At 42.1% G+C, this 27,390-nt stretch overlaps 1 protein-coding gene and 1 long non-coding RNA gene across 12 annotated transcripts in view; both read left to right on the top strand.

Moving 5' to 3' along the window:
* Nucleotides 1–25,762, top strand: part of LOC139023115 (uncharacterized) — a 227,590-nt gene extending 201,828 nt beyond the window's left edge. Inside the window, exon 2 of the long non-coding RNA XR_011474270.1 lies at nucleotides 24,642–25,762. This is a non-coding gene — a long non-coding RNA (uncharacterized lncRNA). The remainder of the gene's footprint in view (nucleotides 1–24,641) is intronic.
* Nucleotides 1–25,762, top strand: part of LOC111953310 (muscleblind-like protein 2a) — an 81,622-nt gene extending 55,860 nt beyond the window's left edge. For 4 of the 11 annotated variants that reach the window (XM_023972511.2, XM_023972508.2, XM_023972510.2 and 1 more), the window contains exons 5-10: nucleotides 417–665; nucleotides 4,279–4,332; nucleotides 4,820–4,979; nucleotides 6,458–6,493; nucleotides 7,423–7,517; nucleotides 20,472–25,762. In XM_023972511.2, coding sequence (XP_023828279.1) covers nucleotides 417–665; nucleotides 4,279–4,332; nucleotides 4,820–4,979; nucleotides 6,458–6,493; nucleotides 7,423–7,517; nucleotides 20,472–20,486 — 609 coding nt within the window. In that variant the 3' untranslated portion in view covers nucleotides 20,487–25,762. Of the gene's footprint in view, nucleotides 1–416; nucleotides 666–4,278; nucleotides 4,333–4,819; nucleotides 4,980–5,266; nucleotides 6,494–7,422; nucleotides 7,518–20,471 lie in introns of those variants that run through there. The other 7 variants (XM_023972515.2, XM_023972514.2, XM_023972513.2 and 4 more) reach the window with 4 other exon arrangements.
* Nucleotides 25,763–27,390: the final 1,628 nt, after the last annotated feature.

Raw genomic sequence — 27,390 nt, 5'->3', positions numbered from 1 at the left:
CCGCCTTCTGCGTGTTTGTGTGTGATCTCTCCATGCTTTGTGTGTCTTTGCGTGTGTGTGTGTTTGCGTGCTCGTGCGTGCGTGTTCTCCCCACACTTAGTGAGTGTGCGGTGTTATGTTTTACATCCCAGGCTGTGAGTGAAGCCCCCTGTGATTGACTACACCCAGGCTTTGAATAGATAAACACCTCAATCTGTTCATTATTCAGTCCATAGTTATGAACATAATGAAATGTTGTTGAAATGTTATTGGTATGTGTATTATATGGTATGATATATTAAGCTAATATTTGTGTGTCTATATCTGTCACTGTGCATGTCTGTCCATTTGTGTGTGTGTGTGATTCTGCGTGTGTCTGTCCATGTATGTACGTGTGCATGTCTGTTTGTCCGTGTGCACCCCACCCTCGTTCCCAGGTGTGCCGGGAGTTCCAGCGGGGCAACTGCGCGCGTGGCGAGACGGACTGCCGCTTCGCTCACCCCAGCGACAGCCCTATGATTGACACTAGCGACAACACGGTGACCGTGTGCATGGACTACATCAAGTCACGCTGCTCCCGGGAGAAGTGCAAGTATTTCCACCCGCCGGCCCACCTGCAGGCCAAGATCAAGGCTGCGCAGCACCAGGCCAACCAGACGGCCGTGGCCGCGCAAGCTGCTGCCATGGTGAGACCCTCCGCCGCCCTCACAGCATGTAGAGTAGTGAGCACAGCACTAAAGTAGGTTTGCAAAAATCTGCTAACTTTTCCAAATTCCCTGGTTTTCCAGAAATCCTTGTTGAAATATTCCTGAAGTCAGGAGGGAATCCTTGAACTGTAATTTCTGGAAAACCTTGGACTTTTGGGAAAGTTACAAGACTTTTGTAGCCCCAGCAATGTCAGACAGCACACCTGACAAAGGGCCAGATCAAAAAATATCATTTCTAATGTTTATAATATGTAATCAACTATAGACGACTAGTTTGGTAGAGTACACACACTAGAATCTTCAAAAGTTCTACTTTACACATCTAGAAAAGAACACAAGTACATAAAATGTGGAGCACTGCTTTATTATTCCATAGAGTTTTTATACCACCTCCCTAGAATACTATTTTGGACGCTTCTATACAATTCACGGAAATGTGACCACTCAACCCACACTTGGGTCATTGTATAGGCTCTATAGTTATCAGGCTTTAGAGAAGGTAAAGCGAATGTATATCACGACCACAACAGTCTATGTCTGCATCCCAAATGGTACACTATTCCCTATATAGTGCACTACTTTTTTTTACCAGAGCCCTCTGTTCAAAAGTAGTGCACTATATAGGGAGTAGAGTACCATTTGGAACGTAGTCTATTATTAGCTTCAGGCTAGGAGCTCTTTTATTCACCCTTGATCATACATACAAAGACAATGCCCGTCCTCCTCTCAATGATAACTGTAGCTCTCTGCAGATCAGTACAAATTGAATCAAGAGAGATGGATGAATGCGAGGCCAAACTGACATTAGGGCTCTGGTTGGTCCACTCCCTCATTATTGGACCGTCCCCCTTCAGTAAGGCAGCGAGAGAGGCAGGCAGGCAGGCAGCGAGAGAGGCAGGCAAGGCCAGGGCGCGAGAGAGGCAGGCAGCCAGCAGCGAGGAACGAAAAGGCAGGCAGGCAGGCAGCGAGAGAGGCAGGCAGAAGGCAGCGAGAGAGGCAGGCAGGCAGGCAGCGAGAGAGGCAGGCAGGCAGGCAGCGAGAGAGGCAGCAGGCAGGCGCAGGCAGCAGGCAGGCAGGCAGGGGGCAGCGAGAGAGAGGCAGAGAGAGAGAGAGAGAGAGAGAGAGAGAGAGGCAGGCAGGCAGCGAGAGAGAGGCAGAGAGAGAGAGAGAGGCAGAGAGAGAGAGAGAGGCAGAGAGAGAGAGAGAGAGACTTTGGTAGTAGGACTTTCACTTGGCTGTGACCCTCCCTTCCCTCTCTCTATACTTCGTGTCCACATTGGTCCGAGTCAGTGGCTGTTGAATGGGCAAACTTGGCTCTGTCTTGCCCGCTGCCATCACTGCTCTCGCGCTGCTGTCTGATTCCATGGCATCGTCCAGCATGCTTTTCGTCTCATCAGCTTGCTCATCCATCGCTGCTTGCTCTCTAAAACCCCAACCTCACCTCCACTGATACTCGGTGAAAAGATGACTCGAGCACATTTAGGGTCTAAAAGAAAAAGGACATAAACAATAGGAAAACACACGTCATCCAGTGCTGAAGACATGATTATGAGTTAATGACAACTCGCGTTCTGTTTCCTTAAGCTGGTGTGACCTTAGATAAGATATTGGGGCGACGTGGCTTATGGTTTACCGGAGGACAGAGAGCTTTTTAGTCAGCTCTATGGGAGCATTTCCCCACTGCAATTCTCTCAATAAATGTATCATGAACTATAAAGCCATTGCAATGTATTGGCACAAGGTACAGTAAGTTAGATACTGTTTTAGTTTTTTATAAAGGAGAACTTATGTATATTTCTTATTTTTATGATAGGATAGGAGCAGGAGAAAGAAACGAGATCCCTCCCGAAGGGGGAAGCATATGGTTCCGGAAGCGAGAGGGTTAACCACTCGAACAGACTCTTGTCCTAAGTTAGATACGGTTACGGGCACTGAAAAGTTGTACCATAGTACAGTTTTTTTTTTGTGACAAACTATCAAAAGGAGACCGAGTGCCATGTTGCTCATGCATTGTGTCACTTTTTAGTGCCCGCAACTGTACCAACAATACATGTATCATGAGCTTACATTACCCAAAGATTTGTTCATCTGGAAATATACCCCAGACAGAAGTTTATAGTACATAAGATTATAAACAACAGGTGGAGGTGGTTAGATCCTGCTATGTGTTGAGTTTTAGGCTATACATTTACACTGAGGTGTCATTTGATTTAATTTAGCTCCATTTTGTCTTCCATAGCCTGTTGTGTCGCAAGTTGAATGCTGTCATCATTTGCTCCCCCCCACCCCCGATTAAAAAAAATAATATTTCTATCCCCTCCTCCGTTTGCTCCCATTAACATAACATTTCAGTCGAAATCTAACACTGAATCTGAGGTGTATTCATTTGGAATGATCGGTAACACTTTATAAAATATCTAATACCTTTATAAAAGGTACATTAATGTAAAGTGTGACCGAATAATCTTAGTATTATCCTACACATAAAGCAAAGGCTTGTGCATGGCCTAGTCATCATAAATGCCTTGGTTGTCCCATCGATGTTTCCTTTGTGCAATGTCATCGATTGGTTTCATTCAGAAGCCTTGCTAAAAAAACGTACGTTTTTTTATCTTCTTCAAATGTTATTGCATTGAGCAAATATATCTTTTTTTACTGTAGAATCCAAGAGGAATGTAGAATAAACAGAGCTCCACATTCTGTGATGACTTTCCTAATAAGGGCTAGAGCAAAGACTAGGGTTTTTGGGTGAGAAATGTATGTTGCACTCACATCATCTTCTGTCAAGGTGGCCAGTCACACCAAAGCACCAAAAACAGAGCCAACAATATTCCATACAGCAGATAGTGTACAAGTGTTTTTTTATTTATTTAACCAGGTAGGCTAGTTGAGAACAAGTTCTCATTTACAACTGCGACCTGGCCAAGATAAAGCAAAGCAGTGCGACACAAACAACAACACAGAGTTACACATGGAATGAACAAGCGTTTACAGTGTGTTTACAGAAGAGGCCGAATCCTACCTTTTTTTAGATCTGTGAACATAACTCAAACTTTCACGTGAATCACGATGTCAACTGGAGATTTATGAAAAATGTTGACTTATGCGCACAGATCTCAAGTTAGGATTTGGCCCAACTGAATGTCAATTGTTTATATTAATAATACCCCAAGATATTTTGATACATAGATTGATTAGATAACTGATTTACTTGTAAAGACGTAACTAGCTTTACAGAACTAATAACTGCAATCCAAATAGTTTGTTTACTTCATAAGTGCATTTGAAAATCTTTGTATTTCTTAAACTTTATAACCAAAGGTATAGTAGATGCTTTTTTTGTACAAATTCAGAACTTTAGCGATATGTTTCTTTAAACAAACAACAAACTATTTTTTGTTTATGTGCATGCCTATTGTTTTGTACGTGGTATACTGCATTCAGATTATTTTGTTTTTGTTTTTCCTTCTCACCTATCCACAATGCAATGCTGTCCCCCATGACGCACCTCTGCTTGCTGTTACCTGTATGTTAATACGCTTGACTCCCATTGGCCCACTGCCATCATGTGCTCGCTGCCTGCTATTTAAAGACTCAGTCGACTGCCAAAGCAATGAAGCGACCCCTCGAGGCAACTGTAGAACTGGTACTTTGACCTTTCACCTTTTGCTTTGCATGTAGCTTCTTTAATGTACTGTAGCAACTCACAATAATTTTAATTTGGCTTTTTGCTGTTTTAAATGCCCAAGTATTTGTATTATGCAATTAATATCCACCAATATGATTATTGTAGTTATTCTTTTAGTATGCTTTACATTGATTGATCGTATAACAACAATGAGAATGTTAAATCCCAAGTATCAATTTGTTTGTTACTGTAAATCATTGTTTTATAATTGCCTTGCTAGATATCGTGTGTAGTTCCTTCATTGTCCCCATGTGGTTATTTAAACCTAAGTTGCCATTGTGACTTCTGTTGTAACTTTGTGCTGTTTTGTAGCTAGTAGCCACAAAAGACCCAGAGAAGCAGTGTGATTTCTCGTGTTATAGTATAGAGAATAGTCATGTGAATGTAGTCATTTTTGAGGCCTCCGCCTCGTTGTATCTAACGTCTCCTCGTCCCTCCCGTACAGGCTTTCCCCCACGGCTGCCTGCAGCCCCTACCAAAGAGACCAGCACTTGAGAAGAGCAACGGGGCCAGCTCACTTTTTCACCCCAGTATGTTGCACTACCAGCAGGCCTTGGCCAACGCACAGCTGCAGCAGCAGACGGCTTTCTGTGGCTTTCCCACAGGTAGGGAGTACACCTGCCCACAACACATGCACATGTACCTGCACACAGACACGCATGTAGGCACACACACACCTATACACATTTATGTACACAGATACACACCCATGTAGCATGTAGAACACAAGCTGGATAGAGCTTCCCTAACTTTCCGTTTCCCCATAAAAGCATCAAAGGGCAAAGTTCAAGTATATAACCCTTAAAAGGTTTCACCAGGTGAGCTTGTGAGGAAATGGGATATTCCCCATATTTTCTCAAAGTTTGAGGCCAGTCTCTCTTTAAACCAACAGTGTGATCAACCGCTTTTCCTCAAGTTGAAATCAAGTTGTTATGGGCCCTGTTCAAAGATTGCAATTGGAATTGGCTCGCAAAACTACCTCTAACTTCCTTCATACTGGACGCAGAGACATACAAATGGTATCCATGAGTTCATCTCACTCTGGAGAAGTAAATAAAGGTATTCATTGCCAAAATCCCGAACTATCCCTTTAAGCCTCTTGTGGTTGAGACTACCTTCCCATATCCCTCCCTTCCTACTCTTTTCTTTAGTGTTATCATCCTCCATGGCCTTTACACCCTTCCTCTCCTTTCCCAGTGTAGGAAGCATGTTCAGAATGCTGTGTACACACCACACATGGGTTCAATTGATATCGGTTTCTCTTGGAATACTCTAGCTGTGCTTAATTGAACCAAAAGTGCAAACGCTGCACATCTGGCACTCCAGATCCAACTCATAAAGTAATTTGAAAGAAGACATACTATTTGAACCCAGGTCTGATTCGTTCTCACTGCATGGTCCAAGCATCCAGCCCTTAACCTTCTCTAGCCTGATCCCAGAAATGTGTGTGCTGTCTTGCCAGCTCCTACTGCTGTGACAGAGACCATAGGAGTTGGCAAGATGGCACACACATATCTGAGGCTAATAAACCTCTGACACTTAAAAAGTTTCATTTGTAGTATGTGTGATCTTACCTTCCCACCCCCAGAACATATTTTTTTTCATGATTTATTTACAGACCAGACTTTTTTTCCTCTTTTTTTCAAAATGTAACCTTTATTTAACTAGGCAAGTTAGTTAGGAACACATTCTTATTTGCAATGATGGCCTACCCCGGCCAAACAAGGACGACGCTGGGCCAATTGTGCGCTGCCCTATGGGACTCCCAATCACGGCCAGATGTGTGGCATAATGTATGGCATAAGACTACAAATGGAGTCAAACCGCACAGTGCATTCATACCAATTGCAGGCTTGTGAAATTTGTTTAAAGGCATGTTGTTTATATAGCTAGCTACCAAAATCTCTAGCCTGGTCCCAGATCTCTTTGTGCTCGCTTGCCGACTCCTATGGTCAATGGCATGCCATACAGTACAAACCGATTTTGGACCAGGCTACAACCAAACTCTGTCTCCTCTTTAACATGTTTTTCTCCTCCCCTTATTAACCCTCTGTTCACTCTCTTCCACTGCATGATCACACAGGGTCAGTCTTGTGCATGACTCCTGCTAGCAGCCTTGGTAGGTTCCTTCCTTTCCCTTTTTCATTCTCACTATGCTTTTAAAGGAATAGGGTGAAGTTGCCCCTAGACTCTGATCTTGGGTCCCCACTAATGTTTAAGGTTAGGATTGGGGGAGGAGAAGCTGATCCTAGATCTGTACCTAGGGGAAACTTCACCATGGAGCCTCTTTAAATTGGGGGGAGAGCGGGAACAGGCCGGGAGATGTAAGCGATTACAGGTGACACAAGGTTCATGGATGTTGTGACACAGTGAGAGGCACAGTTGTAGAACATTGGGCTAGAGTGCATGATTGTTTTTACTGAAAAGCGCCACAAAGTAATGCAAAGTGCTGCGAAGTCCTACATGTCAATTTGAACTCACCTGTGAGAGATGATTCTCAATTAGGATGTAATATATTTTGTTATGAAATGTGAAGTGTTATTCTTAACATTATCAATATTACTAGTATAAAAAAAATGGCATTCCAAATGAATTGTTTGTTGAAAAGTAGATWTTGTGTTTTTTACTGTGCTGTGTTGATCCCAGAGAAAAATAGAAAGAGTGTGAATACAATTGGTAGAAAAGCTCTCGATCTTGATGGGGCTCTAATTGATTTCTAGTTAATCTCAATCTTATAATACCACTCATCATATCTCACTCAGTCCTCTGGGAACAACTGATTGTGGGTCCACATTTCCTTACTTGTGATTGTAATTCAGCTTTTTCTCCTCTTTTTTTTTTTCTCCCATGCTTTCTCTCGCTTTTGCATTGTGATGCGCACACCTTCTGCTGGGCTAACCTAACGATGGCTCGCCCCTCTGTAATATGCATCATGCCCAAAAACAACAACAACCAAACAATCAACAACACCCGTTGCCATGGTTACCACACTGGCTCCACTGCCTACCTGTTCATTGCTTCCATGGCGCCCCCCCCTTCCCGAAAAAGTACCCATGATGTACAGTGCTACGCCTGCTACTATCTCTGCAACAACAACTCCTGTCACAAGTGTCCCCTACGCAGCAGCAGCGCCAGCCAATCAGGTTTGCTCATTTTAAAGCTTTTTCATCCAGTCCCAGAGCTCTAAATAAGTGCTTGATGACCATAGTCCATAGAGCTCATCTTCTATAATTTAAATTGAACTAGTCAATTTCTTTGTGTGTCCTCTATCCAACTCTATGGCTGAGCCCAACCTCCACATCCTTCAATTAAATTCACATTTTATTGTCCCAACAGGGAAACTCATTCATACTCTAAGTCTGCTACTGTGGTATTTCAATGTCTGCCACAGGTGTCAGAATGTGTTGACTATTATTTCAGAGGACTACTGTACAAGTATATGTTTAGTAATTTATTGGGCATGTTTCACAATGACCCAGTGAAGCACTTATTCAGAGCTCTCACATTTGCAAATAATAGTTGTTGTCTTGTGTTTCATTAGATCCTAGGTTTTGTTTTGCATGTATGTTGTTTTTCATCCACTTTACGTTGTCAAGTTTTCCTCGTCAAGTTTTCCTCTTCACTTGTGTTAGAAACATCACCTGTGTGTTTCGTGACACGCACGCACATACACTTTTTTTCCATCTAAAAAAACCTAGCCACTCCGTCTCCATCCACCATGTTGGCTCCTGTCAGCAAACACAGCTTCACTCTCTGACTTCCTGTTCTGCTTGGCGGTGATGGGTGAGGACGAAAGCCTTGAGGAAACTGTCGATCCAGGGTGGCCATGTCTGCTATATTAGTGTTACAAGAGACAGGAAGGACGTCTCCGGAAAGGCCTAAAATGGCTCCAGATAAGCACAGTTACTAGTTAGACTCATGGCTCTGTGTCAGCAGGGGCCGGGAAGGTGCAGTTGGGTGCGGAAGTCAGGTGACGCGCTTGCACACACACACACAACTCCTTTTAAACCTGACAATTACAGCGCACTGCCAGGTGGAGCGCCCGCAGCAAACAAAGCAGTCCTCCCATTAACCCCACTTAGAAAGGCCTTGAGCGGTGGCCACGTTACAGGCTTGATGAGATTTGATTTACATCTCAGTGGTCAGTGAGCTTTCCCGTAAATGTATTGGACTGATGACGTCGATCCATGATCATCAAGATTTCTGGTTGTGGTGAATCATCATTATTTCACACTGTTCCCTCAAATTGGTTTATATTGAGAGATTCTCAGTGTAGAAAGTGGTTGGTTTTCTGTTGGTTTTCACATCATTACACATTCAATCCCAGGCTTTATTTGGTCAAAGAATAGACCGGAAAATGCACTCTTACACATCATACAGTGCGTTCAGAAAGTATTTATACTCCTTGACTTATTCCACATTTTGTTGTTACAGCCTGAATTCAAAATGGATGACCAACCACACTAGTATTATTACTAGCACATTACCTATTATTGCTGCCTGTAATGTTTTATTATTGTACAGTCGTGGCCAAAAGTTTTGAGMATGACACAATATTAATTTTCACAAAGTGTGCTGCTTCAGTGTCTAGATATTTTTGTCAGATGTTACTATGGAATACTGAAGTATAATTACAAGCATTTCATAAGTGTCAAAGGATTTTATTGACAATTACATGAAGTTGATGCAAAGGGTTAATATTTGCAGTGTTGACCCTTCTTTTTCAAGACCTCTGCAATCTGCCCTGGCACGCTGTCAATTAACTTCTGGGCCACATCCTGACTTGATGGCAGCCCATTCTTGCATAATCAATGCTTGGAGTTTGTCAGAATTTGTGGGGTTTTGTTTGTCCACCGCCTCTTGAGGATTGACCACAAGTTCTCAATAGGTTTAAGGTCTGGGGAGTTTCCTGGCCATGGACCCAAAATATTCATGTTTTGTTCCCCGAGCAACTTACTTATCACTTTTGCCTTATGGCAAGGTGCTCCATCATGCTGGAAAAAGCATTGTTCGTCACCAAACTGTTCCTGGATGGTTGGGAGGTTGCTCTCGGAGGATGTGTTGGTACCATTCTTTATTCATGGCTATGTTCTTAAGTTCTTAAGCAAAATTGTGAGTGAGCCCACTCCCTTGGCTGAGAAGCAACCCCACACATGAATGGTCTCAGGATGCTTTACTGCTGGCATGACACAGGACTGATGGTAGCGCTCACCTTGTCTTTTCCAGACAAGCGTTTTTCCGGATGCCCCAAACAATCGGAAAGGGGATTCATCAGAGAAAATGACTTTACCCCAGTCCTCAGCAGTCCAATCCCTGTACCTTTTGCAGAATATCAGTCTGTCCCTGATGTTTTTCCTGGAGAGAAGTGGCTTCTTTGCTGCTCTTCTTGACACCAGGCCATCCTCCAAAAGTCTTCGCCTCACTGTGCGTGCAGATGCACTCACACCTGCCTGCTGCCATTCCTGAGCAAGCTCTGTACTGGTGGTGCCCCAATCCCACAGCTGAATCAACTTTAGGAGACGGTCCTGGCGCTTGCTGGACTTTCTTGGGCGCCCTGAAGCCTCCTTCACAACAATTGAACCGCTCTCCTTGAAGTTCTTGATGATCCGATAAATGGGTGATTTAGGTGCAATCTTACTGGTAGCAATATCCTTGCCTGTGAAGCCCTTTTTGTGCAAAGCAATGATGACGGCACGTGTTTCCTTGCAGGTAAGCATAGTTGACAGAGGAAGAACAATGATTCCACCCTCCTTTTGAAGCTTCCAGTCTGTTATTCGAACTCAATCATCATGACAGAGTGATCTCCAGCCTTGTCCTCGTCAACACTCACACCTGTGTTAACGAGAGAATCACTGACATGTCAGCTGGTCATTTTGTAGCAGGGCTGAAATGCAGTGGAAATGTTTTTGGGGGATTCAGTTCATTTGCATGGCAAAGAGAGACTTTGCAATTAATCGCAATTCATCTGATCACTCTTCATAACATTCTGGAGTATATACAAATAGCCATCATACAAACTGAGGCAGTAGACTTTGAAAATTAATATTTGTGTCATTCTCAAAACTTTTGGCCACGACTGTAGGCCTACTATTACGCATATGTCTCTCCACCCTTTTCCTCAAAACTCAATAAGCAGTCCCACTTGCTATTTATCATTCGTGACTAGCAATTTCCTACATATTGTTCTATTTTTGGACCATGACCAGGGAGAAAAATGACTTTCCCCTTTAAAGCTTTTAATGATTACCTTAGAAACACACACCCATCGCCATTTTGTAGCCTCTCCCTATCGCACGTCTCAAATGGCACTCTATTCCCTACAGTGCACATAAAGCCGTATGAGTCCTGATCAGTGATGTAGTGCGCTATATAGGGAATAGGGTGCAGTTTCGGACGCATCCCTAACATCACACCACCCTCAGAGTAGCACATCTGTAAGGTTTGTTGTTCTGTAAGGTATTCTGGTGAGGCAGCTGATGATGAGATTGCGAGGTGCGTGTCGGGGAGGACACATGGCACACACAAACACACGCAGCCTCCCAGTCTCAGATGGCGATGGTGTTGCTTTGTCCAGTGTGTCTGAGTAGAAGAGAGAGGGGCAGGGAGAAACTGAGGGAGGGACCACTTTTAATGTTCCAATGTGGATCTCGTCATCATCACTGACTCATCATCGCAGTGAGCTAGTGAAACACATGGCTCTAATCATAATGCATGGACACTAGCTAACAGCTGCGGGCTGTGACTGTGTATATGTCTTACAGGAGCTGTAGAGACAGCCATAGCCTTCCCCTCACACACCCTCCCTGTCTGCATCCTGCGTMCGTCCCTCAGGCTTTGATCAAAAGTATTGCATTATACAGGGAAAAGGGTTCCATATGGGGGACAAACCTGAATCCCATATCAACCCCTAACCCCTATGYACTTGTGTAGATCTAAGCGGAGTGGATAAGTGTAAGCAATGGATAGGGATTCAGGGTATATGCCTTCAGTCCAGACACAACCCAGCTACAGTATTACATGAGTTGTCTATCTATAATATATCATATACATTGTGWTTTCACAGTAAGATTTGTAATAGTTTTGTTTGGAGTAGCGTGTTTGACATAGGTGAAGTGCACTTTAAAATAACTCTTTAAAAGAACTGTTTTAAAGGCCCAGTGCAGTCAAAMATTTGATTTTATAGTGTTTTATATACAAAAATAAAGGGATAGAGCTTCCTGGCTGATGTTTTGGTCACTTTTGAATGCTGGCGGTGCTTTCACTCTAGTGGTAGCATGAGACGGAGTCTACAACCCACACAAGTGGCTCAGGTAGTGCAGCTCATCCAGGATGGCACATCAATGCTAGCTGTGGCAAGAAGGTTTGCTGTGTCTGTCAGCGTAGTGTCCAGAGCATGGAGGCGCTACCAGGAGACAGGCCAGTTACATCAGGAGACGTGGAGGAGGCCGTAGGAGGGCAACAACCCAGCAGCAGGACCGCTACCTCCGCCTTTGTGCAAGGAGGAGCAGGAGGAGCACTGCCAGAGCCCTGCAAAATGACCTACAGCAGGCCACAAATGTGCATGTGTCTGCTCAAACGGTCAGAAACAGACTCCATGAGGGTGGTATGAGGGCCCGACGTCCACAGGTGGGGGTTGTGCTTACAGCCCAACACCGTGCAGGACGTTTGGCATTTGCAGAGAACACCAAGATTGGCAAATTCGCCACTGGCGCCCTGTGCTCTTCACAGATGAAAGCAGGTTCACACTGAGCACGTGACAGACGTGACAGAGTCTGGAGACGCGGTGGAGAAGTTCTGCTGCCTGCAACATCTCCAGCATGAACGGTTTGGCGTGAGTCAGTCATGGTGTGGGTGGCATTTCTTTGGGGGCCGCAGCCCTCCATGTGCTCGCCAGAGGTAGCCTGACTTCCATTAGGTACCGAGATGAGATCCTCAGACCCCTTGTGAGACCATATGCTGGTGCGGTTGGCCCTGGGTTCCTCCTAATGCAAGACAATGCTAGACCTCATGTGGCTGGAGTGTGTCAGCAGTTCCTGCTAGAGGAAGGCATTGATGCTATGGACTGGCCCGCCCGTTCCCCAGACCTGAATCCAATTGAGCACATCTGGGACATCATGTCTCGCTCCATCCACCAACGCCACGTTGCACCACAGACTGTCCAGGAGTTGGCAGATGCTTTAGTCCAGGTCTGGGAGGAGATGCTTCAGGGGACCATCCGCCACCTCATCAGGAGCATGCCCAGGCGTTGTAGGGAGGTCATACAGGCACGTGGAGGCCACACACACTACTGAGCCTCATTTTGACTTGTTTAAGGACATTACATCAAAGTTGGATCAGCCTGTAGTGTGGTTTTCCACTTCAATTTTGAGTGTGACTCCAAATCCAGACCTCCATGGGTTGATAAATTTGATTTCCATTAATAATTTTTGTGTGATTTTGTTGTCAGCACATTCAACTATGTAAAGAAAAAAGTATTTAATAAGAATATTTCATTCATTCAGATCTAGGATGTGTTATTTTAGTGTTCCCTTTATTTTTTTGAGCAGTGTATATTTCCGYACTATGAGTTTGGAATAATTCTGTGAAATTGCRAAGATGATGATCATGCTCTTTTAGCTGAAACCAGTGAGCTTGGGACAGACACAGCTGTAGGCTATTTGCGCAAGGGATAAGAAGCAGTGCTTGACTTGGGCATGAGCTCACCGGAGCTGAGTACCAACACCTCAAATGTTCTACTGCTTGAGCTCCTGTTCCTCTTATAGAGTATTAGCTAAAAGGTATTGTGAAGCTCCTAAATATAAACAGTACCAGCACACAAAATGGGTACCGGAACTTATTTCAGTCGAACTCCAGTACTGATAAGAAGTAATCGGGTAGGCCTATTTTGACKTTTCCACTGCATTTTTTCCCCTTTCATGCGGAGTGATTATCGAAAAGGGAGAGAGCTGGAAAGACTTTTTCAAAAACATTGAGGAACAATTGTAATTCTCAATGGATGTAAAAACAGACTTTGTTTGCTTGCTGTTTGAGCTCAAGAACACATTACTTTGAGAAGTTCCACAGGTCATTAGTGGTGGTGCGTTAAGCCAATCAGAAATACTATCAGATCCCCAAATGGGCAGATGTATATGACTACATTTGCGTGCAGGCCAGGTATCCTATAGGCCAACTTCTATGTGTGCGCGTCCTTACTCAACATTGACAGGAGCGGTCCAAACAAAAGACACTAACTCAATTGGGAAAAAACRGGTAAATGGAATGAAATTAACCAGAACTTGTTTCTTACAAGTGTATGTTGGAAAAGCTGTGCACTCTTGTGCACTCTGCAAACAATGTGTCCACTCCGACAATGATAACGGGAAGACTGGAATAATGATATTGAATGCATTAACAAAAATTACCATAACAAAGTAACATACATTGTAGATTAGAAATTATAGGAATTAATGATAAATGTACTACTGGTGATATACAGTACCAGTCAAAAGTTTGGACACACCTACTCATTCAAGGGTTTTTCTTTATTTTGACTATTTTCCACATTGTAGAATAATAGTGAAGACATCAAAACTGTATATAAATAACACATATGGAATCCGGTAGTAACCAAACCAAAAAATGTGTTAAACAAATCAAACCTTTGCACACTCTTGGCATTCTCTCAACCAGCTACCTGTAAAGCTTTTCCAACAGTCTTGAAGGAGTTCCCGCAAATGCTGAGCACTTGTTGGCTGCTTTTCCTTCACACTGCGGGCCAACTCATCCCAAACAATCTCAATTGGGTTGAGGTTGGGTGATTGTGGAGGCCAGGTCATCTGATGCAGCAGTCCATCACTCTCCTTCTTGGTCAAATAGCCCTTACACAGCCTGGAGGTGTGTTGGGTCATTGTCCTGTTGAAAAACAAATGACCGGAAATGGCGTTTTGCTGCAGAATGCTGTGGTAGCCATGCTTGTTAACTGTGCCTTGAAATCTGAGTAAATCACTGACAGTGTCACCAGCAAAGCACCCACATACCATCACACCTCCTCCATGCTTCACGGTGGGAACCACACATGAAAAAATCATCCATTCACCTACTCTGCGTTTCACAAAGGCACGGCGGTTGGAACCAAAATTCTCAAATTTGGACTCATCAGATCAAAGGACAGATTTCCACCGGTCTAATGTCCATTCCTTGAGTTTCTTGGCCCAAGCAAGTCATTTCTTCTTATTGCTGTCCTTTAGTAGTGGTTTCTTTGCAGCAATTCGACTATGAAGGCCTGATTCATGCAGTCTCCTCTGAACAGTTGAGATTAGTGATGCACCAATATGACATTTTTGGCCGATACCGATATCCGTTATTTTCCTTGCCAAAAAAAAAACGATACCGATAAGCGATATAAAAAAAAATTGCGGCCATTTTAGCATTCTAGTACAGTTCAATAGTTAACACACACCCACATGAACACAGCGGTCTAAGGCACTGTATCTCAATGCAAGAGGCGTCACTACAGTCCCTGGTTCAAATCCAGGCTGTATCACATCCAGCCGTGATTGGGAGTCCCATACCAGCGTCGTCCGGGCCATCATTGTAAATAAGAATTTGTTCTTAACTGACTTGTCTAGTTAAATAAAGGTTACACACACACACACACACCACACTGATCAACAAGTTATTTTGTTGGCATTTACGTATGACCCATTACCAGTAAAACATAATCAAAACCTATTTCTTTCACTTACTTGCTGTGCTGTGTCGTTCATTTGTTTAGTCATTTCATTCTCTACCACGATTTCTATGGAACGCCGTTTGGGTTTTTGCGTGTCAAAAAAGATACATGTCAAATAACACTATTTGACGTGTCAAATAACACGACATAATATGTTTCAGTAGCTATAGTTAGCTAGCTAACTATATAGCTAGGTGTCATCTAAAATAACTCTAATTTATAAGACAGTTCTTATTTGATTGATGGTTGTCGGACCCATCTATGTGAAGCTAGCCACAATAAGGATTAGCCACAATAGTGGACTTTGCGTTTAGCCTTCAAAATAAAAGAATGGCATAATTCTACTATTTGTATTCATTTGCATCACTGTCAATGACATACTTTTATTAAGGCAAACTGCAAATTCCACTATTGTGCCTAATCCTTATTGTGGCTAGCTTCACAACCCGGTCCGGTCGAGACTCACTAGCCAGATGAAGCTAGCTGGCTGCTTATAACGTTAGCTTTGGGCATCAGGATTAAGTAGCTGGCTAGCTATTTATTTTATCAACTGAAGTTCAATTTCAATAGGTGAAAAACAAGTGGCAACCTAGCTAATACTCACAAGGATTCCTAAATYATTGCTAAGAATAATGAAAATGACTGCAGTTTCTACTGGTCATTGTTTTCAGGCTGGTTGTATTGGTTCTAGMTAGTTATCAACCTAAAGGTAGCTACCCCAGAAGTTGCGGTGGAACAAATTATGCTTTATTATCAACCCGGTATTGTAAACACATCGTTCGTGGCTGGTGTTTGCTGACTTTTTTGTACAGCTTTGACAGTGCTACTGTATCTTTTTTGATACGCAAAGACCCAAACGGCATTCCATAGTATGTATATCGTGAAGCCGTGTAACAGCGTCACTGCTATAGCGCACTTGGTAGTGTGTACCGGTGCTCGACCAGTCGTCGAAAGCCAACATCACCCACGACAGAGAACGGTTAATTGTCAAGGGCAATGAATTCCRTTATCTTGGCTTTAATGGATTTCGCCTTTTTGAGTTGTCTCGCTGAAATGTTCTTACTCTTTCAAATGACTGCTCGACTTGTTGGTTGCTCGATCCACACAGCAGACATTGTGTGGGCTAGGTTAGGAATGCTATGTTGCACGTGTAGAGCAAATTTTGACCTGGCGTTATTACATCATGTAAATACGTTATAGAGGTATGCACGATAGCTTTGACATCGGGCCGATACCGATGTTGCCATTTTTTAGCTAGTATCGGCCGATTCCGATATGTTCACCGATATATCGTGCATCCCTAGTTGAGATATGTCTGTTACTTGAACTCTGTGAAGCATTTATTTTGGCTTTGTTGGCATTTACGTATGACCCATAGCGCTTGAAGGTTTTTGGAACTGCACTTTCAAAGTTCTTGAAATGCTCTGCGTTGACTGACCTTCATGTCTTAAAGTATTGATGGACTGTCATTTTTCTTTGCTTATTTGAGTTGTTTTTGCCATAAAMTGGACTTGGCACKGATGCAAACCAGTCACCTTTCGGCAAAATTCGCCGTTTTGAATCCAAAATAGGTGACCTATGTGATTCGTATGCAAACTGCTTGCTTTCACATAACCACTTATTTTACACAGTGACTGATCATGTAGATTAAATTCTTTGTTGTTTAATTAGTTAAAACCTGGGGGAAGAGAGAGAGAATATTAAGACATGATATTCCAGATATAACAGACTGTCCCTAGCCCCCTGACACAAACTATTGCAGCATAAATACTGGTGGCTGAGACAGGAGGGGTCGGGAGACACTGTGGCCCTGTCCGACGATGCCCCTGGACAGGGCCAAACAGGCAGGATATAACCCCACCCACTTTGCTAAGGCACAGCCCCCACACCACTAGAGAGATATCTTCAACCACTAACCTACTACCCTGAGACAAGGCCGAGTATAGCCCACGGCACTAACCCGAGGGGGGCGCCAACCCGGACAGGAAGATCACGTCAGTGACTCAACCCACTCAAGTGACGCACCCCTCCTAGGGACGACATGGAATAGCACCAGTAAGCCAGTTACTCAGCCCCCGTAATAGGGTTAGAGGCAGAGAATCCCAGTGGAGAGAGGGGAACCGGCCAGGCAGAGACAGCAAGGGCAGTTCGTTGCTCCAGTGCCTTTCCGTTCACCTTCACACTCCTGGGCCAGACTACACTCAATCATAGGACCTACTGAAGAGATGAGTCTTCAATAAAGACTTAAAGGTCGAGACCGAGTCTGCGTCTCTCACATAGATATGCAGACCATTCCATAAAAATTGAGCTCTATAGGAGAAAGCGCTGCCTCCAGCTGTTTGCTTAGAAATTCTAGGGACAGTAAGGAGGCTTGCGTCTTGTGACCGGAGCGTACGTGTAGGTATGTACGGCAGGATCAAATTGGAAAGATAGGTAGGAGCAAGCCTGTGTAATGCTTTGTAGGTTAGCAGTAAAACCTTGAAATCAGCCCTAGCCTTGACAAGAAGCCAGTGTAGAGAGGCTAGCACTGGAGTAATATGATCACATTTTTTGGTTCTAGTCAAGATTCCAGCAGCTGTGTTTAGCACTAACTGAAGTTTATTTAGTGCTTTATCCGGGTAGCCGGAAAGTAGAGCATTGCAGTAGTCTAATCTAGAAGTGACAAAAGCATGGATACATTTTTCTGCATCATTTTTGTCCAGAAAGTTTCTGACTTGGTCTTTTACCAAATATACCACCCCTACCTTGTCACAACACAACTGATTGGCTCAAACGCATTAAGAAGGAAAGAAATTCCACAAATGAACTTTTAACAATGCACACCTGTTTATTGAAATGCATTTCAGGTGACTACCTCGTGAAGCTGGTTGAGAGAATGCCAAGAGTGTGCAAAGGGTGGCTATTTGAAGAATCTCAAATATATTTTGATTTTGTTTAACACTTTTTTTTGGTTATTGTACAATGTAGAGAATAGTAAAAATAAAGAAAAACCCTTGAATGAGTAGGTGTTTTAAATCTTTTGACCGGTAGTGTATATTTGTTACTGCTCGACTAAAACAATCTCGGTCAACCAACAGCCTAACTACCAAACCATTGACATGTCGACTAATTGGCGTCAGCCCCACAGACAATAGTCTTGATCATAAGTACCTGCAGGTTAACCCTCTCACTGCCCTGACACGGATGTGGGGGCGCCCTCTTCTGGCTGAATTGGGAAATACACCAAGATACACTWGTTGTGGTTTTGTAACATTGGTTAGAAAAAGTAATTAGAGTAAACATTGGTTCACATATTTGTAGGATGATTGTACAATGTCCCCTTTGGAGCTGCTGTCTGCAGTAAGGATTTCTGTAAAGTTCCATCATAAGCACGAAAAAACAAACAGTGCAATCAGTGTCACACACATTTTATTCCAACAACATCTGATGTTTGCTTTTATTTTATGGTGGGTCTGGCATCCACCCCTGACCTGTCATTTCCTTTTTTCTGTCCATCATGGCCCATTCACTCACTCCATATTACTGATTTATCTGATTTGCTGTTGTTACTGCTGTTCTCATCGGTGATGTCTGTGTACTCCATTTCCAAGCATGCATGCATCTCCATCCTTGAACACTTGTTATGATAATTTTACACGCGTTCATTACACATGTTCAGTGTGCATGTACAGGTGATTAGAACACTTGTTATGGTCATTTAGGCAGTTTGCCATTTAACTGTGCCAGTGTGGGAAGTGACCTTTTGCCTTTGCTAACATTGGCCTGTAACGCATGGAAATAAAATGCCTAAAAGGGGAAAAATCATTATATTTCAATGCTGTAGCTGGTACAACACATCATGGTGGTCCTCTATGCATCAGCCAGCTCATCTACTGTATCTGTCTGCTTTCTGAGGCCTTTCACTGCCATAAGCCAATAATATGCTTTCTGTGGCCCTGTCCAAAAACGACCCCTAGACCCTACCACCTAAACAGTTGAGCTATTTTGTATATTTGAAAGAATTGGATAGGTGTTGCTCGACCTTTTCCTCTTATATTACTTACACCCATCTAGTATTCTTGGATCTACGCAAGTGCCTAGGGGGGGTGGAGGCAAGGGGTTTGGAGAGGGCCTCTGTCTGGGTAACCCGCGGTAAGCAACTAGGAGCCAACGGGACATTACACACCATCAATATAACATTCAGCTTTTTTTTTTTTTAGTTTCAAATTTCTGCTCTGTTAGTTGCACTTCAACTGGAAGTGCTGTTATTGTGAAGTGGAACGTCTTGGAGCCACAACGGCTCAGCCGTGAGGTGGTAGGCTACACAAGCTCACAGAACGGCACTGCCGAATGCTGAAGCGTGTAGCTTGTAAAAATCGTCTCTCCTCGGTTGCAACCATCACTACTGAGTTCCAAACTGCCTCTGGAAGCAATGTCAGCACAAGAACTGTTCGTCTGGAGCTTCATGAAATGGGTTTCCATGGCCGAGCAGCCGCACTCAAGCCTAAGATCACCATGCACAATGCCAAGTGTCAGTTGGAGTGGTGTAAAGCTCGCCGCCATTGGACTAATCTGGTTTTAATTATCCTAGTAAAATGCTACCTGCCGAATGCATAGTGCCAACTGTAAAGTTTGGTGGAGGAGGAATAATGGTCTGGGGCAGTTTTTCATGGTTCGGGCTTGGCCCCTTCGTTCCAGTGAAGGGAGATCTTAACGCTACAACACAATGACATTCTAGACGATTCTGTGCTTCCAACTTTGTGGCGACAGTTTGGGGAAGGCCCTTTCCTGTTTCAGCATGACAATGCCCCCGTGCACGAAGCGAGGTCCATACAGAAATGGTTTGTCGAGATCGGTGTGACCTCAACCCCATCGAACACCTTTGGGATGTTAAAGGTGTTCGATGGAACGCCGACTGTAAGCCAGGCCTAATCGTCCAACATCCGTGCCCGACCTCACTAATGCTCTTGTGGCTGAATGCTGCGGGGCCTTGCTTCCAATGTTCCAACATCTATTGGAAAGCCTTCCCAGAAGAGTGGGGGCTGTTGTAGCAGCAATTGGGGGGACCAACTCCATATTAATGCCCATGATTTTGGAATGAGATGTTCGACTAGCAGGTGTCCACTTACTTTGTCATGTAGTGTATGTTAGGGATTGGCTTTTTAGCCACCCTATGAAGACAATATGTCTCTTGCTCAATCTTTCCTGGATTCCTTGCATCCTCTCTACTCGCATTGGAGAAGKTCAGAGGAAACTTGGTTCTTCTCCTCCAATACGGTTGAGAAGAAGGCAAGGGGATCAGATGTGAGGAATCACGGAAAGATGAAATGAGATGGAGCCAATCATTTGAAAAGGTTTAGGCAATGAACTAATGTTTTTGTTCTCCATTTTTCTTCCTCTCCCACAGATCATCCTGAAGTAACTGTCAGGATGGAAATGGAGTGTCAAGAAGCTGCACTACAAAGCCCAAAACAGCCCTTCTTCTGTACATACTACCTTCCCCTTCCACTACAACAACCTGCATGCTAAGAGTGTAATACTACCAATTAACCATAAGACTTGAGTGCTGGTGTAAGATGATACACACAACAAAAATATGTATATGTATTGCTAGGAAACTATTGCCATGAAAATTATGACAAAAAAGAATATGTACTGAACTACATACACTTAGTGGAGATATGGCGATGAGTTCATTTTAACGATTGTTTTCTCTGTTAAAGTAATATGGGTCCTTTTTTATATTTTGTTTTCAAAAAGGAACCTCGGTCTGCACAAATGTTCACCCTTTGAAAACACCTTATTTGCACTATAAGAGAACTAGTGCTTATTGTCAAAAGTGCTTAATTGTTTTAAACAGGAGAGTCACAGAGAAGCCCCTGGTTGCAACTGGCGCTCCAGACCAAGCTAGAAGGGATTGTTTTACTTTTTGTTTGTTTTAATTATTTTAAAAAGACAAATGTTAGGGAAGACGACATGTTTACTCAATGACTGTCCTCTTAACGATGGTTTGAATGCGCTCCCCCACCCCATCACCACCACCCCTTTAAAACGGTGTGGTATGCGCTCCATATGAACCATTTGCCAACATTTAATCTCTGGAAAACCAACGGCTTGCCAAACGAAAGTCATCGCGACAGACTAATGGACAGAAGCGATCGGAGTCGATCTRCAAGGAAACAGACGTGGAACAGCTTCGTGGCCAAAACGTGCAGTCGGGCCTCGTTTTTGTGCACTTCTGGGGGGAAAAGAACCTAGAATTTCGATTTATTTTCCTTTGTTAAATTTCAGTTTTACTTTTGGATGGGTGCTGACATTTGGGGGGTGTGTGTGTGTGTGTGTGTGTGTGTGGTTGGGTGGGATCCTCAGAGGGGTCGGTGTTGGGGAGAGTTATACTGGGCATCAGGGAGTGCTACTAGCCTATATGGCACCGGTTTGTGTGCCAAGGGCTTAACGAAAGCTTGCGGGTGGCCGAAAGCATACGGCGGGAGGGAGGCTCAGCCTGATGGGCCATGCCATGGATGTCTGCCAGCAGACTGGATGTCAAGACCACAGGGACAAGGCCTTTTGGGGAGTGGGGCTAGAAGGAGGGATAAGGGTGAGATCGGCGAGGGGTGAAACAAGTGCTACGACTCAAAAAGGTGCATTCGAAGATGCTAGTCATCGTTGTGAGATGACGTGAAGTTATTGACTGGAGGGCTATCTGTGACTGTCAGTCGTCACCCTGCTATCACCGAGAATCCTGTTTCTATTTGAGAAAAACTGTAGAAGTGCCTAAAAATCCTTTAACTTTAAAACAACAAGCATCTGGAGAAACATACTTTGTCAAAGAAAAAATAAGAATATACAAAAGGATGGTTCAAGCGAAGTTCCCAATAGTATGTTGACCTATTTAGAGAAAAGACTATTCACTTTTCATGCAGATGCCATGGTTAAAGCAGTACCCTAGTGTTATTGTAAACATATATTTAACACGACAAAAAGTAACTTTCTGAATAGAAAATATATATAAACTAACCAAGATAGCTTGGTAGAATGTTTGTTAAACATTTCATGATGTAATATTTTGTTCTTACCATAGGTTTTTAGTAGTTTACATTGAAAAAAGTGATTGAGAATACCGGAAATTGTGACTTGTGTGTAATGTATGTAACGTGTTTCTTACTTTGAGAGTTTATATTCATGGTTGTAGCAGCAATGTATTCACATTTATTTCAATTTGTTTTATGATGTTAAGCATCAAGATATGTGTGTCACCAGAACAATCTGTTATTTTATGCCATGATATAGTTAATTGTGTACTAGCATTGTTTTAAACCAACCTCCACGTTATTACCTAATGTTTTATGAGATGTATGCATTTCGACTCTAAATCACATTTCTTGACACTACACAACCAATTATTTTCCTTGTGTATGTGTGTTCAACAAAAAGGATCAGAATCATGACATATTTTCATGGCGCTTGATCAACAGACAATCCACAACGAGACACCTTTGGTTCAAAAATAATAAGGCACTGGTCTTAGTATTTCGTTTTTTGTTTCTTTTTGTTCACTTTCACTGAGATTTTCTTCTAAAAAGTTACAGTTTTAATGTAATTTTTGGTGGAAGGTGAACGAAGGTATTTTTTGGTAACTTATCGTATTTTATTGTTTTGTCAAATGAGTCAGAATGATGTAACCTACTCTATTTTGAAATGAATGTAATTTATTGCGCTGTGCATCCCTACAAGGTCGTGTCTCTTTGGTCAGCCAATGAGATGCAGATCAGGAGCAAGGGGGTGGAGTCTTAAAAAGCCACCAATAGAAAGCTACTGGATCTCCCTTGTCTTGTCATCAACACAGTTCATCGCATTACAGTTATGAGCAAGGCTTTAGAATTGCTTATTGTTCAACAAAAAAAAAAGAAAATAAGAATGTTAATTGTATAGGTAACATTTTACCAAAAAAAATATTTAAATATGTACTTTTCACTCTATTTCATAATATTACGTTGTTGCTGTGGCAACATAAAGTTGCAATTACTAAAGTTCTGTATTTTTGTAAATTATGTAATCGTTAAGTTGACTTTTTTTTCTAGAACACTGCACACATCACTAGATTGTAAAGCAGATTTCAACATTTCTTATTTGTCGTGATTATGACAATTTTCCTTAGCAGGCTCTGTAAAGGTATAACTTTAACACTTAAGATGTAATAGACAAAGTTACCAATGTTATTTAGGATGAAATTATAACAAATTATCTATTAATTGAATAGTTAAGATGTACAACTATTCCCCTGAGAAAGGACCACTGGTTTCATGCACACCAATGGAAAAAATATTTATGAATGTAGTTTGTTAAATTGTTTATCATCAGTTAAGGATTGCACTTCTTCCGGTAAAGTAAAACATTTCATTATTACCGATGCCATACCTAATGAAATTTGCAAAGTTACTATACACCAGTAATTCTGTATAATAGTCACTACCTGTTTGTATCAGAGAAATAACCTTTGAGCATCTTGCATGAAAAAAAAGTTTTTATTAATAAACATTAATTTACTGAATGTTTCTAGTTATACCGAAAAACACATTGTCTGCACATGAGACAAAAATCTAAGTTGTCCTCGAATGGGATCCATGGTTGTGCCCAAATTAATGGAATTGTGCTGAGAAAAGGAATTTATTGAAATTAAATGTGTTGACATTGACTGACTGATGGTAAGAGAAAAATATAGAAGCACTTGGGTCAGCTGAGCAGACAGCTTATCCAAACACTGCCTTATCGTTAGTCCATCGTGCTTAAGGTTTTATGTTCCAAAGCTGTTAAAAATAAACTTTTGAAGGCTATAATATATATATATATACACACACACACACACTAAAAGTTTGGGGTCACTTAGAAATTTCCTTGTTTTTGAAAGAAAAGAAAGAGTGGGAGGCCCCGGTGTACAACTGAGAAAGAGGACAAGTACATTCGTGTCTTGTTTGAAAAACAGACGCCTCAAGTCCTCAACTGGCAGCTTCATTAAATAGAACCCACAAAACACCCGTCTCAACATCAACAGTGAAGAGGCAACTCTAGGATGCTGGCCTTCTAGGCAGAGTTCCTCTGTCCAGTGTCTGTGTTCTTTTGCCCATCTTAATCTTTTATTTTTATTGGCCAGTCTGAGATATGGCTTTTTCTTTGCAACTCTGCCTAGAAGGCCAGCATCCCGGAGTYGCCTCTTCACTGTTGACGGTAAGACTGGGGTTTTTGCAGGTACTATTTAATGAAGCTGCCAGTTGAGGACTTGTGAGGYGTCTGTTTCTCAAACTAGACACACTAATGTTCTTGTCCTCATGCTCAGTTGTACACTGGGGCCTCCCACTCCTCTTTCTATTCTGGTTAGAGACAGTTGTTCTGTTCTGTGAAGGGAGTAGTACACAGCGTTGTACGAGATCTTCAGTTTCTTGGCAATTTCTCGCATATAATAGCCTTCATTTCTCAGAACAGGAATAGACTGATGAGTTTCAGAAGAAAGTCTTTGTTTCTGGCAATTTTGAGCCTGTAATCGATCCCACAAATGCTGATGCTTCAGATACTCAACTAGTCTAAAGAAGGCCAGTTGTATTGCTTCTTTAATCAGAACAACAGTTTTCAGCTGTGCTAACATAATTGCAAAAGGGTTTTCTAATGATCAATTAGCCTTTAAAATKATAAACTTGGATTAGCTAACACAACGTGCCTTGGAACACAGGAGTGTTGGTTGCTGATAATAGGCCTCTGTACGACTATGTAGATATTCCATAAAAAGTAGTCATTTACAACATTAACAATGTCTACACTGTATTTCTGATCAATTTTATGTTATTTTAATAGACAAAAAAATGTATTTTTCTTTAAAAAACAAGGACATTTCTAAGACCCCAAACTTTTGAACGGTAGTGTGTGTGTGTGTGTGTGTATGTATGTGTATATATATATAATGCTAAAAAGTAAAAACTTAAAACAATATTTTTTATTTATTATACATAAATATAATTATAGTTTTGTATTTTTTTGCGTTTTTAAAAGRTGAGGCCAAAAGGATCAACTGCTGTACAGAAAGCAGTCTTGTGTCCTAAGCCCCATTCGAATACTTTAATAACACACCCTTCCTTACTTACTTTCTGATCTAACACAATTTGTTAAGTTTAAGCAACAGTTCTATCATATAGCTTTCTCTAATCCAGCCATGCCAGATTAGGTATTTCTTCAAGGAAGGGGGAAAGCAATGATGCATTTTGTTAAAGTATTGGAACAGGGCCCTATTCTGTCCTTGTAGAGAGCTTGACGATGAGAGTTGTGGCCAACATGCCATGCTGAATGGTCCCTAAAAGGCCTGCAGCCAGGGTCGTATTCACAAGGAAGCAAATGTGCTGAAACGGGAAGGGGCTAACTGAACTTGTCCAATAACAAACGCTTGTTTTTGTTTAATGTTGCAAAACGTTTCGCTACGGTGTTCACTATTGAATATTACCCGGGTAATGAATTGAGACTGCTTTGCCATCAGAAATGCAGTATCCCATCTACTTTGCAAAAAATATATATAGAGAAAAAAACAAGACTCTCATTGGATTATTAGTTTTGATGTAACCATTTTTCTGTTTTCTCTGTGCGTATAGTTTGTGCTATTTTATGTTACAGCAAGATAGTGTAAAATCTATTGAAATAAAGAAAAAATGGAAAGGATGTTTGTTGAAATGACCTTATTTAACGTGAATAATGACTGGGTTGTCTTACCTGCCTTAGTTGAAAGTCCTGACTGTATGTCGCTCTGGACAAGTGTCTGCTAATGGCCAAAATGTAAAAATGAATAATGCTCTTATGGACATGGTGAATGACAGACATGCTTCAACAGGGTTCCCCAACTTGCGGCCCATGGGCTGAATTTGGCCCGCGGATGATTTTATGTGGCCCAACCAGCAGAGGGGTGAAATTTTAACTTTTCTTAGTAAACATTTACATATATTTTTTATGTTTTATTGCCGGATATAAAACATAAAAAGTACAGCAAATCAGCTCCAAGTGATAAAAATTGTGGAAATCTGTTCCAAAGTATCCTAACACATATTATACAAACGTAAGCAAGGTTTGAAATTACTTTTTTAGTCAAATATTATATCTCTTTGGGCTTCTTGCGGTCAAATTGCAGTCTACAAATTATTTGTAATTATGTTCCAGCCCCCTGAATATCCGCTCAAGAAAAAAGGATCTCGTAGTTGATGATCCCTGTGCTACAACATGCCTGTTGCAGATCAATAGATACGGGGAATGGTTGTTGAACTATAAACAGAAAAAAAATACATTGAATCTTGTGCATTCTGCAGTAACTTTATTTCCCCTCAGTAAAGCCCAAGTAAATAATAAAATGTATTTCATGAAGCCCTTTTTACATCAGCAGTTTGCACAAAGTTTTTTTACAGTTACACGGTCTAGACCCCAAAGAGAAACCAATGCAGAAGCGAAAGCATAGTGGCCAGGAAAAACTCCCTAATATCGAGGAACCTAGGGGGATTTTTTTATGTTTATAGTATACTTCAAGTTTTAAAGTTAGTATTGTTACGTAATTGGCCAAGGAGCAGGACCATTTTAAATAACTGCCACTGTATTCAGACAATCTAAGTTGGGTCAGTCTGAACGTCTCAACGTTGGTTTGGTGTTGCTTAAAATGGTGAAAGAGAAGATGGGTCGAGAATAATTGTATTTTTTTACCATTCAAGTTTATGACCCTTTTTTACCATTAATGCATTGGAAGCTCATTTAATATTGTTGTAGTACAAAAAGTATACATGATTTCAAAAATATTTTCTCAGGCAATCTAAGTTGGGTCAGTCTGCACATTTGGAAGTTGGTTTTGTGTTAATAGATTTAGTTTGACCAATCTGACAGTTCTGTGKCAGTTCTTCCGCCATTGAAATTAATGGGGATACAACAAGCGTCATAGTTCAGTATAAATGGTAGCAAAAAGCTGTGTTGAAGCAATCTAAGTTGACCGTCTGCACATGTCAAAGTTGATTTCGGGTTTGTAGCATAAATTGCTCAAGAACCGTGGAGGATCCAACATGGAAGTGTGTATGGGCATTTGTGGTGGTGGTTTGGGGTCTGTTAGTGGGAATACAAAGCTTTGCTAGTGTGTTTTGAAGCTTTTGGAGGTAGAACAAAACTCATGCTATGACGCTTAGGTGGATACTCTGGATACAGAACTGTTTGAGCAGCTGAGGTAGATTGTATGGGAAAAAACGAATGTTGCTTTTTACATTTTGCAGCACCTTCTCACTACACGATCGGTATAGTTCTGACATGACAATTTCACCTTA

The sequence above is a fragment of the Salvelinus sp. IW2-2015 genome, linkage group LG27 (genome assembly GCF_002910315.2).
Source record: "Salvelinus sp. IW2-2015 linkage group LG27, ASM291031v2, whole genome shotgun sequence".
In the NCBI taxonomy this organism is placed as follows: Eukaryota; Metazoa; Chordata; class Actinopteri; order Salmoniformes; family Salmonidae; genus Salvelinus; species Salvelinus sp. IW2-2015.
Note: the sequence above shows the minus strand (reverse complement) of the source record. Positions and strands in the feature narration are given on the sequence as shown.